The 15,545-nt window shown below is 45.7% G+C and overlaps 1 protein-coding gene across 1 annotated transcript in view; it reads right to left on the bottom strand.

Annotated features, from left to right (window-relative positions):
* Positions 1-15,545, bottom strand: part of tho2 (THO complex subunit 2-like protein) — a 168,208-nt gene that overhangs the window by 62,668 nt on the left and 89,995 nt on the right. The window contains exons 27-28 of the mRNA XM_080269804.1: positions 15,373-15,517; positions 9,072-9,103 (exon numbers count right to left, since the gene is read on the bottom strand). Coding sequence (XP_080125930.1) covers positions 9,072-9,103; positions 15,373-15,517 — 177 coding nt within the window. The remainder of the gene's footprint in view (positions 1-9,071; positions 9,104-15,372; positions 15,518-15,545) is intronic.

Below are 15,545 nucleotides of genomic sequence, written 5' to 3'. Positions count from 1 at the left end.
GTGGTAATATTACTGAGTATGTGAGTGAGGTGGAAGGGAGGAGAGGCAGGGGGAGGCCAAGGATGAGATGGAGGGATGGAGTGGAGAGGTATATGAGAGACGGGGGGGTGAGCTGGAAGCAGGGCAGTAAAATGGCGTTGGACAGGGCGACATGGAGGCGATTTGTTTGTGGCCACCCTTTACGGGATTAAGGCGGATGGCAACAGATAGACAGATAGACAGGGTGGGAGGTGTGCTGGAGGAAAGGCAGCCAAATGACAAACGACAGAGCAACATGGAGGTGATTTCTCTGTGTGCATCTCTTAAGGGATTATGGCATCTGGCAATACACAGATAGATAGCTATAGACAGATAATTTTGGAATGTAAAATCATAATCATAAGAAAATCATGCAAATGCAATGAAGTCTATCTATCTATCTATTGCCAGGCACCTTAATCCCATAAGGGGTGGCCACAAACAAATCGCCTCCATGTCACCCTGTCCCCTGCCATTTCACTGCCCTCCCCCTAGCCAACACCCCCTCTCTCATATACCTCTCCATCCCTCCATCTCATCCTCAGCCTCCCCCACCCTCTTCCCCCCTCCACCTCACTCACATACACTCTCCTCGTTAAAGCAGAGCAGTGAAATGGCGGGGGACAGGGTGACGTGGAGGCGATTTGTTTGTGGTCAATGTATTTACAATATATATTTCCCCTTATCATACTGTACCATAAAATACAACACTCTTATAGCTAAAATCATCTACCTATTACATCACTATATAAAAATACACAAGGTTTCAATATAACTTTCTTTAAAACGTAATACACCACAGTAAGTATTATGCTCCTTGTTGTATTAAAAGAACTAGTCTAATGGCAACAATTATTATTAACTCATATACAAACTTTACACACACACACACACACGTAGTTTAATGACAACTATTATTATTAACTCACATACAAACTTTCCACACACACACACACACACACACACACACACACACACACACACGTAGTTTAATGACAACTATTATTATTAACTCACACACACACACACACACACACACACACACACACACACACACACACACACACACACTGGCTTCAATTACATTTTTGATACTTGTAAATAACATGGCAAAATTGCTGGCAACACCTTTTTCACCTCAACTCAGACTATCATCCTCTTGTGGCTTATTCAACATGGCTCTACTTTCTTTCCACATTCTTCCTGACCAGCATCATATTCTAGTGTTAATCTATTGCTATGATTCAGCACTCAAGAGGAAGAGGTGGTAGTATTAGGCTGGTTAGAGTAAAGGAGTGTTGTCATATGGTATGCCTGCCCGGAAAGAAAGACAGAAGAGGGAGTGTAAAGTCACCCACAGGCAGAAGGAAGAGGAATGAATGAAGGAAAGAAAGACAGAAGAGGGAATGTAAAGTCACCCACAGGCAGAAGAAAGAGGAAAGAATGAAGGAAAGAAAGACAGAAGAGGGAGTGTAAAGTCACCCACAGGCAGAAGGAAGAGGAAAGAATGAAGGAAAGACAGAAGAGGGAGTGTAAAGTCACCCATAGGCAGAAGGAAGAGGAAAGAATGGAGGAAAAAAGACAGAAGAGGGAGTGTAAAGTCACCCACAGGCAGAAAGAAGAGGAAAAGAATGAAGGAAAGAAAGACAAGAGGGAGTGTAATGTCACCCATACGCAGAAGGAAGAGGAAAGAATGAAGGAACGAAAGACAGAAGAGGGAGTGTAGAGTCACCCATAGGCAGAAGGAAAAGGAAAGAATGAAGGAATGAAAGGCAGAAGAGGGAGTGTAAAGTCACCCACAGGCAGAAGGAAGAGGAAAGAATGCAGGAAAGAAAGACAGAAGAGGGAGTGTAAAGTCACCCACAGGTAGAAGGAAGAGGAAAGAATGAAGGGAAGAAAGACAGAAGAGGGAGTGTATAGTCTCCCGTAGGCAGAAGGAAGAGGAAAGAATGAAGGAAAGAAAGACAGAAGAGGGAGTGTAAAGTCACCCACAGGCAGAAGGAAGAGGAAAGAATGAAGGAAAGAAAGACAGAAGAGGGAGTGTAAAGTCACCCACAGGCAGAAGGAAGAGGAAAGAATGAAGGAAAGAAAGACAGAAGAGAGAGTGTAAAGTCACCCACAGGCAGAAGGAAGAGGAAAGAATGAAGGAAAGAAAGACAGAAGAGGGAGTGTAAAGTCACCCGTAGGCAGAAGGAAGAGGAAAGAATGAAGGAAAGAAAGACAGAAGAGGGAGTGTAAAGTCACCCTAAGGCAGAAAGAAGTGGAAAGAAGGAAAGAAAGACAGAAGAGAAAGGAAGGAAGAAAGGAAATGATGGAAAAATGTGAAATATCTCAAGAATGAAGAAGGCTGTAAATGTGATGTGCCAGTCTGCCGTGAGGTGGATAGAGACGCCTTCATGTGGTGGCACTGATATAACCAGGTGGCTGTGCTGCCCTACACTCCTGAAGAACCAACACTACACTGGATGATGGCCTGTTTAACTGGGTCCAAACATGTCAAATGGATTTCAGTATTAATGTAAAATGCTAAACAATGTCAGTAACAACATAAGGGCCACTCATCCATCCATCCATCCGTCATCCAATCCTACATTACCCCATGACAAGTGTAGGAGCCCGGGGCTAGGCAAGTTGGTCCTGACATTTAAGATGAAAGGCCAGTTATAAAATGAATAATGTTCAACTTGACAGGGTGAACCATGAACAAGACTTAGTAGTTATAATAAAAACAGATTTGAAACCAAGCCAACAGTGTAAAGGCTGTTAAAAATACTAGTAAACTGACTGGGTTCATATTTAAATAATTTGAACATCAACTGGAAATACTGTCCTAATCTTTCATAATTCCTTAGTACACCCGCACCCGGAGAACTGCATCCAGTTCTGGTTACATTATTATTTAAAAGATTTGGTGATATTGCAGAGAGTACAGCAAAGGGTGACACAAATGATACCAAGGCTGAGAAATAAACCACATAAGGAACAATTATAGAAGAACTGAATCTGTTTACCTATACCTAAGCACACACCACAAGGGGACTTAACTGATGTACACAAAATCTTCAAAGGACATGAAATTATATGGCTGCCAAAATGAACTTCGCGGCCAATCAGTTGAATTATAATGCAAGCAATGGACTTCAAACCACTGGCAAGCATTTATACTCACACGAAGGTAAATAGTTCTTAAATAAAAGTTGTCTGTCTATCTATCTATTGCCACACGGCATAATCCTGTATCTATCTATCTACCTATCTATTGCCAGACGCCATAATCCCGTATCTATCTATCTGTCTATTGCCAGACGCCATAATCCCGTATCTATCTATCTAACTATTGCCAGACGCCATAATCCTGTAAGGGGTGGCCATTTGTCTTTGAGTTATTTGTATTATGGGGAGGGGCACTAACCCTCCACCAACCCACTTGCTGACATGTAGGGAGCACATATGGTTTGGTTATATGGTTACCACCCAGCGCTGTAAGTGGTTTCTTGGCTTACAGGAAACCATTTGGCTTGTCACTCAATGTAAAGCCACCTGAAAAGGAAAGAAGAGTAATAAAAAGTGACAGGAAGGATGAGAGAAATAGGAAGAGAGGAGGACAGGCACAGAAAAAGAATGATAAAGGCTAAGGAAGAAGTAGGCAGCACTACATCAAGTGAGTGGATGATGGTGAGAAATAGGAAGAGAGGAGGACAGGCACAGAAAAAGAATGATAAAGGTGAAGGAAGAAGTAGGCAGCACTACATCAAGCGAGTGGATGATGGTGAGAAATGGGAAGAGAGGAGGACAGGCACAGAAAAAGAATGATAAAGGTGAAGGAAGAAGAAGGCAGCACTACATCAAGTGAGTGGATGATGGTGAAAAATGGGAAGAGAGGAGGACAGACACAGTAAAAAAAAATGATAAGGGTGAAGGATGAAATCGGCAGCACTACATCAAGTGAGTGGATGATGGTGAGAAATAGGAAGAGAGGAGGACAGACACAGAAAAAAAATGATAAGGGTGCAGGAAGAAATAGGCAGCACTACATCAAGTGAGTGCATGATGGTCGCCACCGCATACTTCTGAATAACACATTTATGAATCAACATCTCGCAGTTCAAAACATGAAGGGCGTACCAGTAATGACAGAACAGCAGCAACAACAACATGATCATTAAGCAGACTAGATGTGTTTGCCTTGCAGGTTAAAAGAGTAAATATGCTTCCCTTTCCTCCATTCCTATGCAATTTCCATGTCATCTTTTCTATGCTGCAGCAAGTTCCTTCTCACTATTTCCTGCCAGCTTTGACTGGGGGGTCTGGTGGGTGGGAGGGAGCCTTCAGATGGACTAGTTCCAGTTGTTATATTATCCTGCAAGGTACAGCCTCACAGGAACCAATAGGTCTTGCTGTTGGCTATCCTTTTTGGGTACGGTACAGTTACTAGTTTCACGAATTATACTTTTGCAAATAGCAGTTTCCCGACAAAGGAATTTTCCTCTACAAGGAGTCTCGCGCATTTACTGCGAATTTCACCAGCCCTGGCGGAAAGTGATCGCACGCATATGCACCTCCTCAGTCATTTGTTCACGGCCACCACCACCATGTTTGTGACGTCATGTCCCACCACACTTTGTGCTGTTGTGATCTAATGCTCACAGGACTTTCTCTGTTGTGCAGTGAAGGGGCAGGTGGTAACTAACACTCCCTCCAGCCTTGGAACTCATCTTCAAGCCTCATCAAGTAGTTCAGCCTGTGTGTCAATGTTGGCAAAGTCTTTAGTGTTATGGTTCAGTCATATATGTCTGATTAACAGTATGTACGTTACAGTAGGGGTATTGTGTCTGGGATGAGATGGAGGGATGGAGTGGACAGGTATATCTGGGAGCAGGGCAGTGAAATGGCAGGGGACAAGGCGACATGGAGGCGATTTGTTTGTGGCCACCCCTTATAGGATTAAGGCATCTGGCAATAAAAAGACAGACAGACTAATAAGTGCAATGTGTACTCTAATCAGCCACATCCAGTTGGTGTGTTAGCCCATTACCCTATTACACACCCATCTGGTATATGGCTACCACTCTGCTGGAGGGACACAAGGCAAGAGTGAGAGCAGTGGCAATGAATTATCTGAAAGGAGCATGTGGAGTTATATGAACAGACAGACAGACAAATGAGGACATGAAGGAGTGTTGTGGTGATGATGTGGATGTGGAGCATGTGGAGTTACATGCAGAGACAGACAAACACATGAGGAAGTAAAGGAACATTGTGGTGTTCATGTGGATGTGGAGTTACATGGAGTGACAGACAAATGAGGACATGAAGGAGTGCTGTGGTGATGATGTGGATGTGGAGCATGTGGAGTTGCATGCAGAGACAGACAGAAAAATGAGGAAGGAACATTGTGGTGTTGATGTGGATTTGGAGCTACATGGAGTGACAGACAGACAAATGAGGACATGAAGGAGTGTTGTGGTGATGATGTGGATGTGGAGCATGTGGAGTTACATGCAGAGAGAGACGAACAAATGAGGAAGTAAAGGAACATTGTGGTATTGATGTGGATGTGGAGTTGCATGGAGTGACAGACAGACAAGTGAGGAAGTGAAGGAATGTTGTGGTGATGATGTGGATGTGACTGAAAGTGAGATGGTTTGGCCACAAAAGGAGGAAAGAGAATAAGAGACTGACTAGAAGAGATTGAGTGAGGTGGAGGGGGAGAGGAGGAGGGAGAAATCAATGATGAGCTGGGAGGATGGGATGGAAAGATGAGGGGAGGAAGGTGACCTGGAGGGAGAGCAGCCAAATGGTAGAGGAGAGGGCAACGTGGAGGCGATTTGTCTGTGGCCACCCCTTATACGATTAAGGCATATGGTAATAGAGATAGATAGACAGATAGATAGACAGTTACCACCTAACATAACAAATGGCCTCCTCAACAAGTAACCATTTAGTTCATTACTCTGTGTAGAAGGCAGCACTACATCAAGTGAGTGAATGGCAGCATCTTAATACCATAGGTGATGCTAAAATATAAAAGTTACCAGTATATAATAATGATTCTCTTTTACCCTACCTGCTAAACTCATTATTATTATTATTATTATTATCATTATCATCATCATGCAATACATCCTCTACACTGCAATATTTAGTACTGTCTACATACATACATACATAGGAGACACACACACACACACACACACACACACACACACACACACACTCACCACCATCTTCTTCCCAACTATAATGGGGTGTGGTGCAGGAGGTATATGCTTTTCACATCAAATTTATATTAAGAAGTAAAAATAATACAAACTAAAATCCTACACCCAAAGCCTTGCTCCCACCCCTCCTCTTGCAGTGTGGGTGAGTTCGTGTACATTGTGGGGATGGCTAACAGTTAACACCCACGCCCACACCAGCAGACTGAGCATTTCCCCACAACACACAGGACAGCCTTATGCAAGTTTCTAGTGCAGTGCTATATATGGACCATGCTGTACCCCTGCATAAAACCCGTACATATTCTTATACATAAATACATCATCGTCATCATCATCGTCATCATCACTGTCATCATCATCATTATAATTAGTACCTCCTTTCCCACTCTAGGGCAGGGTGAGGAGTAGCAATGTCCAGACAGCCCAAATTTGCCGAATCCAATGGGCCACACTTCCATTCACTCATCATTCAAGCCCCAGGAATCCTGGCTCTACCTGATATGACAAAAACATTCACCACATTCTGTAGCTTTGCATAAACGTATCCGACAGAGTCAACCCAGACGCTGCCACGTTAAAAAGGGGTGCCAAATCCTTGATCATGCACTTCTTTTCACAACATTCATCCAGCCAGCTCAATCTTGTCAGTCCGTAGCCTCACCAACACATACAAATACATATTATAACACACAGTCACCATTTATACACACATACATCACTAATACATACATACATACATATATTACACATACACATATCCCTGTATACACTGCTAAAACATACACATGTACATATCATTAATACATACACAGAGTCTATACAAATATAAATCCCTGAGCTTCTTGTCAGCTTCTTGAGCCTTGTGGATGCTTATCACTGGCATTTTCTATCCACACTGAATGAGGAGGCTGCCAGAGATCAAGCAGAATGAGGAGCCGCCATTAGGTGACCAAGACGCATGCAGGAAGGTTGGAGCCTTTATAACAATACAACACAATGGGCCACAGCGCCATCCCATCGTCGCATAGCTTCTTCCTTTGCTGGTCTCCTCTCGGCACTTGTGATGGCCAGCTGGTACAAAGCTTATATGAAGGTACAGTAAGCAAACCCAATCATTTATTCTCCTAATCATTTTTCTGTGTGCAATCAAATGATCTTAACATTTTCCCACAACTGAATTACTTTTTCATTTTCCCATGTGATCTTTTCTTTACGTGCGCTTGGATAGTTTTTCAATTTTCCAAACCTACTGATTCTGTTTTTCCATGTTCAACTGAATTTTTATTTTTCCATGCGTAACTAATTCATCTTTTAATTTTTCTGTGACCCAATTTTTCTTTTTATGTGCAACAGATTCATTTTTAAATTTTTCTGTAAGCAAACGAATTTTTTTACCTTCCCATGAGCAACTGATTCATTTTTAAAACTAAGATCAACCATGCTTTTTTTTTTTCTTTTACAACTGACTGATTTCCAAATTTCTGTTTAAGCCATTGCATTTTTTTTTCATTTTTTTTATTTTTCCATGCGCAATCAACTAATCATCTGTCCTTGCGTGTGTTGTTCTCGAGTCACACTTGTATGCGTCACAGGCGCTGGCACAATACACAACAGACTGAGGGGCAACTGTCATCATAGTGCCATGTCACTCGTCTCTCCATGTCACTCAGTCTTTCAGTTATGCTTCAGAGTTTCAATTACAAGTTAATCTGGCAACAGAGGTAGTGCTTAATGGATTACAAAGTCTTCAACAAACCCTCAAGGCTGAATTATTAGTTTCATTACACTCCAATTACCAACCAGCGCAAACAAGTTTATTTCCGAGTCAACTGCGTTTTCATTTATCCAAACGATCTCCGAGCCGAGGCTGTGCTACTCTGGTTTATTGTACAGGTACTTCCCAAGGCATTCAACAAACCCCAGTACCAGTTCACTCACATCAAAGAACTCACGTCATCAATTACTTTGGTACATTTGTGACTGTATATAACAAACGCCAGTGAGAGTTTATCTGCACCAATAGTTCAGGTACAAAATTGTCTGTACGTTCAGGTACCAAACTGTCTGAGTAACACCACGTTCTGACACCAAAGAGTCTGTCTGTTACAACACCACTAATTTTGGGAGGACACACACATCACATTTGCATACAACAGCTTCAATATTTTGGCAGGAACGGCAGTGGAGAATGGACTGACACCGGCACGAGCTATTGCAATGACGCGAGTGAGATACTTGTAGGGGGAGGGGCCTGCATCAATGACTATTACTGGCATTTACCGACACACTGCACCGGCCACGTCACTACCGGGGACCTTCAGAGCTTAGCACCATTGGGGCAGCTGTCCTAGGGTTGCTGCCGTCACACAGGGACACCAACGCAAGGGGGACACTCCTAGTGATACCAACAGAGGCGGAATAGACTGTGGACGTATTAAGACTCATCGCGGGCGTACTAACACTTGATATACAAACACACATAACGCCGCCCTCCCAACCACACAGGTGCAAGACTATGGACGGATCCGTTGCAAGTGACGGGAAGCGCTACCGTACCGAGACGTGTGCGTGTGCAAGGGCGAGACTACTGAGTGGTTTTCAGGGGTCCTATTGTGACACACGGAGAGCCAGAGTGCAGACCGCCAGAGATGCGGAGGAGAGGTAAACCAGGTAACAGGCAACCAGCTGAAGGCAGAGCAGCGTGTGGGGTGGCGGCAGAGACACAGCAGGGGGGGTAGAGACGGCGGCGCTGTAGCTACTGGGTGGCCCGGCCTTAAACACTACTACACTGTATAAACAACATTACGGATCGCGCACGACCCTCATACTGACCTTGGAGTGCTCTGTCTTGCGCCGCTTCGTACCTGAAACAAGAAAACAACAGATTTATAGTTCAGTTTAAATACCCGCCGATGGTTTGGCTATGTGGAGAGGATGGAGAATGAGTGACTGACTACAAGAGTGTATGTGAGTGAAGAGAAGATGGAGGCTAAGGATGAGATGGAGGGAAGGAGAGGAGAGATATATGAGGGAAGTGGAGTTGAGTTGGAAGAATGGCAACCTAATGGCAGAGGACAGGGCGATATGGAGGTGATTTGTTTGTAGCCACCCCTTATGGGATTAAAGCATCTGGCACTCACAAAATAACAACAGCCCCAGGTCTATCATGATAAAATGTGCCTATCTATTCATTTTGTTCTGTTTATAAAGACCCCAACATGTTTGCATGCATCGGCCTTGGTCATCTAATGGCAGCTCTCCATGCTGCTCGATCTCTGGTAGCCTCCCTATTCAGACCCTTTTCTTCTTCGGTCAGCCTCTCATAACCCTACCCCCCACATTCATACTTCTCATTTTCTGCACCCAACTGTCATTTCCCATCCTCTCCACATGCCCAAACCATCTCGATCTACCTCTCCTCATCACAACACCAATACACTCCAGTCCCATCCTTCCTCTCAACTCTTCCATCGTAAACCCAGCCCCCCCAGGCCTTCCACTCAGGGACACATTGCACATCCACCTAATCATTGTCATTTCTGTACGTTTGAGCCTATGAATGTCCTCTTCCTTTACTGCCCAGGTCTCACTACCATACAGCACTACACTCCTAACACATGCTGCATACAAAGATCCCTTAGCACGGAGGGAGAGCCCTCTCAATGTCACCAGAGGCAACAGCTCCCTGAACTTCTTCCAACCACTCCTCACTCTAGCCACAGAGCTGCTCCAGCCCCACCTCCAGCATGTAACATCTCTCAGGTAATAGCCAGAAGCCTTGTGTAATGGGTGGCCACAAACAAACTGCCTCCATGTCACCCTGTTCTGTGCAATCAGGCTGTCCTTCCTCTTAATTTGCATCCCTCTCTCTCATATACTGTACCTTTCCTCTCCATCCCTCCATCTAATCCCTGGTTTCCCCCTCCTCCTAATTCACATACACTCCTCTTGTCAGTCTCTCATTCTCCATCCTCTCCACTCCATCCCACTATCTCATCTTTGGTCTCCCCTCCATCTTACTCATATACACTCTTCTACTCAGTCTCTTACTATTCATTGTCTCCACTCTATCCCTCCATCCATGGTCTCTCCCTCCACCTCACACACACTCTTCTAGTCAGTCTCTTATTCTCCATCCCTCCACCTCATCCTTAGCCTCTCATCCTCCTCTCCCCCTCCACCTCACTGACACACACTCTTCTAGTCAGTCTCATTTCCCCATCTGACAAAAACCCCTCACCCTATTCAGCTCAGTTGATGGCCAAGCATAGACAGACTGGAAAATGAACACAACTATACTCATTTTACTATAACCTGGCCCAGTCTATTGAAGCTTATTTCACGTTGCTCAGAGACAGACAATACTACAGTCCTACATCCTTTCCACAGCACTTCTTCATGACTAGCGCTGTTTTCTATGGTTAAGCTACTGTTACAAGTCAGCACTAAAGATGGGGGGATGGCAATTTTAGGCCAAGTTAGAGTAAACGGAGTATAGCATCCCAGGAGACTCATTCCTACCTGATAACCACAGCTCGTTAAAGTGTCACATACCAACAACAGTGTATTTATGCTGTAATAGTGACCCAGTTCCATCACATGATATCTATCTATTGCCAGAAGCCTTAATTCCGAAAGGGGTGGCCACAATCAAATCGCCTCCATGTCGCCCTGTCCCCCGCCATTTCATTGCCCTGCTCCCAGCTCACACACCCCCCTCTCTCATATACCTCCCCATCCCTCCATCTCATCCTTGGCCTCCCCCTCCCTCTCCCCCCCTCCACCTCACATACAATCTATTCATCTCTGTTTATAGCATCACAATCCTGGTAACACTGACGAGGAACACATCTTCAATCTGGTTCTCTACTATCTTGTTTTTGTGTTATTCTTGGAGGGAACTACCTAGCTGGCTCCTGGCCTTTGGTTCCTTCTTCTCTGTGTACAAGAAATATATAAATAACATGTAAGCCACTAAAGGTGTACGAGAGGGGTGCCTTCATGTGGTGGCACTGGTATGGCTGGGTGGCTCCACTGCCCAGAGATGGGGGTATGAGCTGGGAGCAGGGCAGTGAAATGGTGGGGGATAAAGCAACATGGAGGTGATTTGTTTGTGGCCACCCCTTACGGGATTAACCCCTAAAACGCGGATCGTCGCTTTTGCGACGGTCGGCCCAAAGGGCAAGACGGCGGGTCGTCACGTTTGCGATTTGAGTTAATTTTGAATAACCGCGGGCAAACAGGCTCAAGCTGGTATTGTCTCTCAGTCCCGCCACCCGTGAGCTACTTTTAGCACACTTGACCTTTGTACTACTGACCTCGGTTGTTGCCAAGTCTCATTTTTTTTACCCACGGATGCACCGATGCGCGGCCCTCCCTCGTCGTGCGATATGGCAACGCGCGGATGGCTGATACGTGTCAATCTGCGCCGTCATCTCGCAAGCACTTTTTGCTATTGGGAAACGTTTGTTTCCCCAGTTGTCACACTGTCATTTTTTCGCGCGGTTTGCCCCAGATTAGCGTCAGTCCACGCAAATCTGCCACGGTGACACCATGTCAGGCTCTAGCTCTTCTAGTTCCGTGCCTTCTAGCCCTCCGAAAAAGGGTTTTGTTACCTCTACGCCCTTCAAAACTTTACAAGTGACTACCAAGGGGCTAAGTGACTCGGCCATAGCATCTGAACTGTTGAAAGCCTCTATGGACTACGGCAGTGACGTGGGTGTTTTGTCTAGCCTGGCTGAATCAGAGACACACCGAGTGCTGATTCAGCCCTGAAGTGATGATTTCTGTGCCCGAGGAAACTGTGACTGTGCCCAGCACCTCTACAGGGAAGGCCCCGGTGAAAAGGGGCCTCGAATATGGAAAGGGAGAGAAAAGGAAGAGGAGCGGAGACAGCAGTGCACCGCCATTGTCCACTACGCCACGCCACACCACCGCAAGCCCGCCACGTTCTCCCAGCCCTCTTCTCTCGTCCCTCCTCGTCTGCTGTCCTGTCTCCTGAGTCATCGGAGTCTCCATCACCACCGAGAAAGGGAAGTAGACGAGCAATGTTACGTATGAGAGGTTATCGTAGGCCTAGTGTTCGTGTCAGTAAAGTTAAGTCCCCTAGGCTAACTCCCACTAGGCAACTCAGGAGTCACGCCACTGCGGGTGACCTTGACTCCAAGCGATAATCTCCCTCCAACCACCACCACCACCACCACAACACCAACACGGCCTGGGATAACCTCTCCCTTACCTACTATTGCCCAGCCTGCCTCACCCACTCCCACACGACCTGCCTCACCCCCCCGCCGCCCCAAGCACCTCCCAGCCTAGGCAGGGAACTTTAGATGCTTTTGTGTGGTCAGAGGGATCAGATTTTGTGCCTGAAGATCTGCCCTTTGACGAAAGTGAGTGTGGACTTCAGGCTGACTTCCCTGTGGACGACGATGGTGAATGTGTTGACTACCTGTTGGCCTTCCTTGACGACGAGGTTATGGAGCACATCTGTACCGAGACCAACAGGTACGAGGGGCAATGTGCGCCAATTCGCGAAGAAGAAGGTGAGGCTGCGACGCCATCCACGTCGCGGATGGCATCATGGGTGCCTTTGACGATCCGCGAGCTTTTTGTATTTATTGCCTTGATGTTGCTTATGCCGCACAACTGGAAGCATAAGTTGGAAGAGTACTGGGGTTCCGACGAGCTGTGCCCAACACCAATATTCAATAAATACATGAGCCGCGATCGTTTTAGGCAGCTGATGACTTATCTTCACTTCGCGAATAATGATGAGCCTTCCCAAACTGACCCATTATGGAAAGTGAGGGGAATCCTGAACATGATCAAAGATAAGTTTACGAGGTTCTTGCGCCCTTTCAAGAAAGTCGTGATTGACGAGTCTTTGGTATTGTTCAGGGGCCGTCTTCGGTTCGTCCAGTACATTCCAAGCAAACGCCACCGCTTTGGAATCAAGTTTTCGTGCTGTGCGACTGCAAGACGGGGTTCATCCTTGACTTCGTCATCTACACCGCCAGCAATGTCGACTTGGATAAGACTGACCCCTTGGATTCTCTGGTTCTGTGGTGAAAGTGCTTTTGGAAAAGTACTTTGGCGAGAATCATGTCCTGTATACGGACAATTATTATACAGCTCCAAAACTCGCCAAGTACCTTTCTGAACACGGCGTCGGCTCCTGTGGCACTGTCAGAAGTAACAGGGCACATTACCCTGCCTTCCCAGAGGCTGAAAAGTCAAAGCGGGGAGACGTGCACCTGAAGAAATCTGACAAGATGCTTGCGATCAGGTGGCATGATAAGAGAGTCGTGAACATGCTCACCACAGTACACAAGGGTGAAATGCTGGCAACAGGGAAGGTCGACAGAAGGACTGGCGAGCCTGTGATGAAGCCTGATGCTGTAATTGACTATAACGTCAATATGCGGCTGGTGGACAAGTCGGATATGATGATTGGAGAGATTGACTGTCTGAGGAAAAATCGTCGTTGGTACAGGAAGGTGTTCTTGCACTTGATTGACATGTGCATGTTGAACGCCTTCATCCTGTATAAAATCAAGAACAGGAAGCCAGCCAACTACTCTCTCAGAAGATTCTCCAAGACTTGTGTCTACCAGCTGCTTCAGCGTTATGGCCAGGTGCTTTCAACAGGTCCCAAACGCCACCCTCACACACCTCCAGACCGCCTACAGTGTATGGCCTACCTTCAGCGACACCGCCTGGAGCCACTGCCAGCCACTGCAAAGAGGGGGAAAGCACTGAGGAGGTGTCATGTGTGCAGCCACACTACCAGGCAGGAAAGAACTTTTAGGCGCACCTCCTTGCAGTGCAAAGAGTGCAAAGTTCCCCTCTGTGCTTACCCGTGTTTTTTCGACTACCACAGCCTAAGTAGATTTTGAAAATAAGGGTAAAAATATTGGGAAAAATACTGAGAGTGACAGTGATAATATTGTTTAGTTTTCTTTTACGTGCTGACAGTGACAGCCTGATGAGTGTAAATTAGTGTATGTACTTGGAAAAGCACTGACAGTTACAGTGTTTTTTGTTGTAAATAATTGTACATAGTAATCATATAAGTATTGCGAGTGACAGTCACTCCAGTGTAAAAAGATAAAAGCATATTTTCCTATTCTGTGTTCTGAAAGTAAAAGTTTTTTGTGTATAAAATATTATTTTTATAACACTGGACAGTGACACTGATGAATAAGGCAAAAAAAAAAAAAGATACGGTGAAAGTGAGCGATAGAAATGAAGTGCGAGTGGCCGACAGGAGCGAGAATAAAGTGCCTGCCGTAAGGCTGAATAAACTCGCGCCGCGGTGGTCTTCCTCATTCCCAGTCCACAATACTGGCAGTGACATTGATTTTTATTACCGTAATAGTGACAGGCAAACGTTTGCGAAGTCCTATGATGGAAAAAAAAAGGAGTATACGTGTTTTTTGCCGAGAAAAGGCAAATGTGACAATATTGACGGGAAGATCGCCACCGCGCTGCATGTCGGCCGTGCGCTCCGTCCATTTTAGCCTTATTTTCAGTTCTTATTTACAAATACGGATTCCAAACAACCTGTACGTTGTTGTATAAAGTGTACTGTGACAGATTGAGGCTGTGGTAGAAAGAAAACCGGGTTTCTGGAGGTGTGAGAGTGAAGACTTTGTTACCCAACTTTGCAAGTCTTCACAAGTCCTTGGGTAGTCAACGAAGGCTCAACATGTGGTTCAGGAGATAGCTGAATGTAAGTAATATATGCCATAAAAATTTTAATGCTCTAGGGTTAATCTATGATTTTTGGCTAATATTTTTCCACAGGTACTCCGACCCCACTACAACCCCGCCACAGGGGGGGGATCGCGCGTACACAGCCGCGTTTTAGGGGTTAAGGCATCTGGCAATAAATAGGTAGGCAGACAGATAGATTGACAGATGGATAGAACTGCCTCCCTCTAGCCCAACAACAATGACAACAACAACAACAATAATACCACCACCACCACCACCACCACCACCACACACCACCACAACCACCACCACCACCACACACCACCATCACCACCACCATCACACACCATCACCACCACACACCACCACCACCATCACACACCATCACCACACACCACACACCACCACCACACACCTCTCGGAGATCCTTCAGGAGGGTCCATCTTGGCGGATGTTGATGACGCATTGGAGGCCACACTACCTTCCCTCTCCCTCTCCTTCTCACCCGCCCCCCCACTGCCACCATGACGCTCCTCCTCCCCATAGTCCTCCTCCTCATACTGCTGTGGAGAGACATCACCATCATAT

Source organism: Coenobita brevimanus, chromosome 37 (genome assembly GCF_032717465.1).
Source record: "Coenobita brevimanus isolate Jiangsu-jjx chromosome 37, ASM3271746v2, whole genome shotgun sequence".
NCBI lineage: Eukaryota > Metazoa > Arthropoda > Malacostraca > Decapoda > Coenobitidae > Coenobita > Coenobita brevimanus.
Note: the sequence above shows the minus strand (reverse complement) of the source record. Positions and strands in the feature narration are given on the sequence as shown.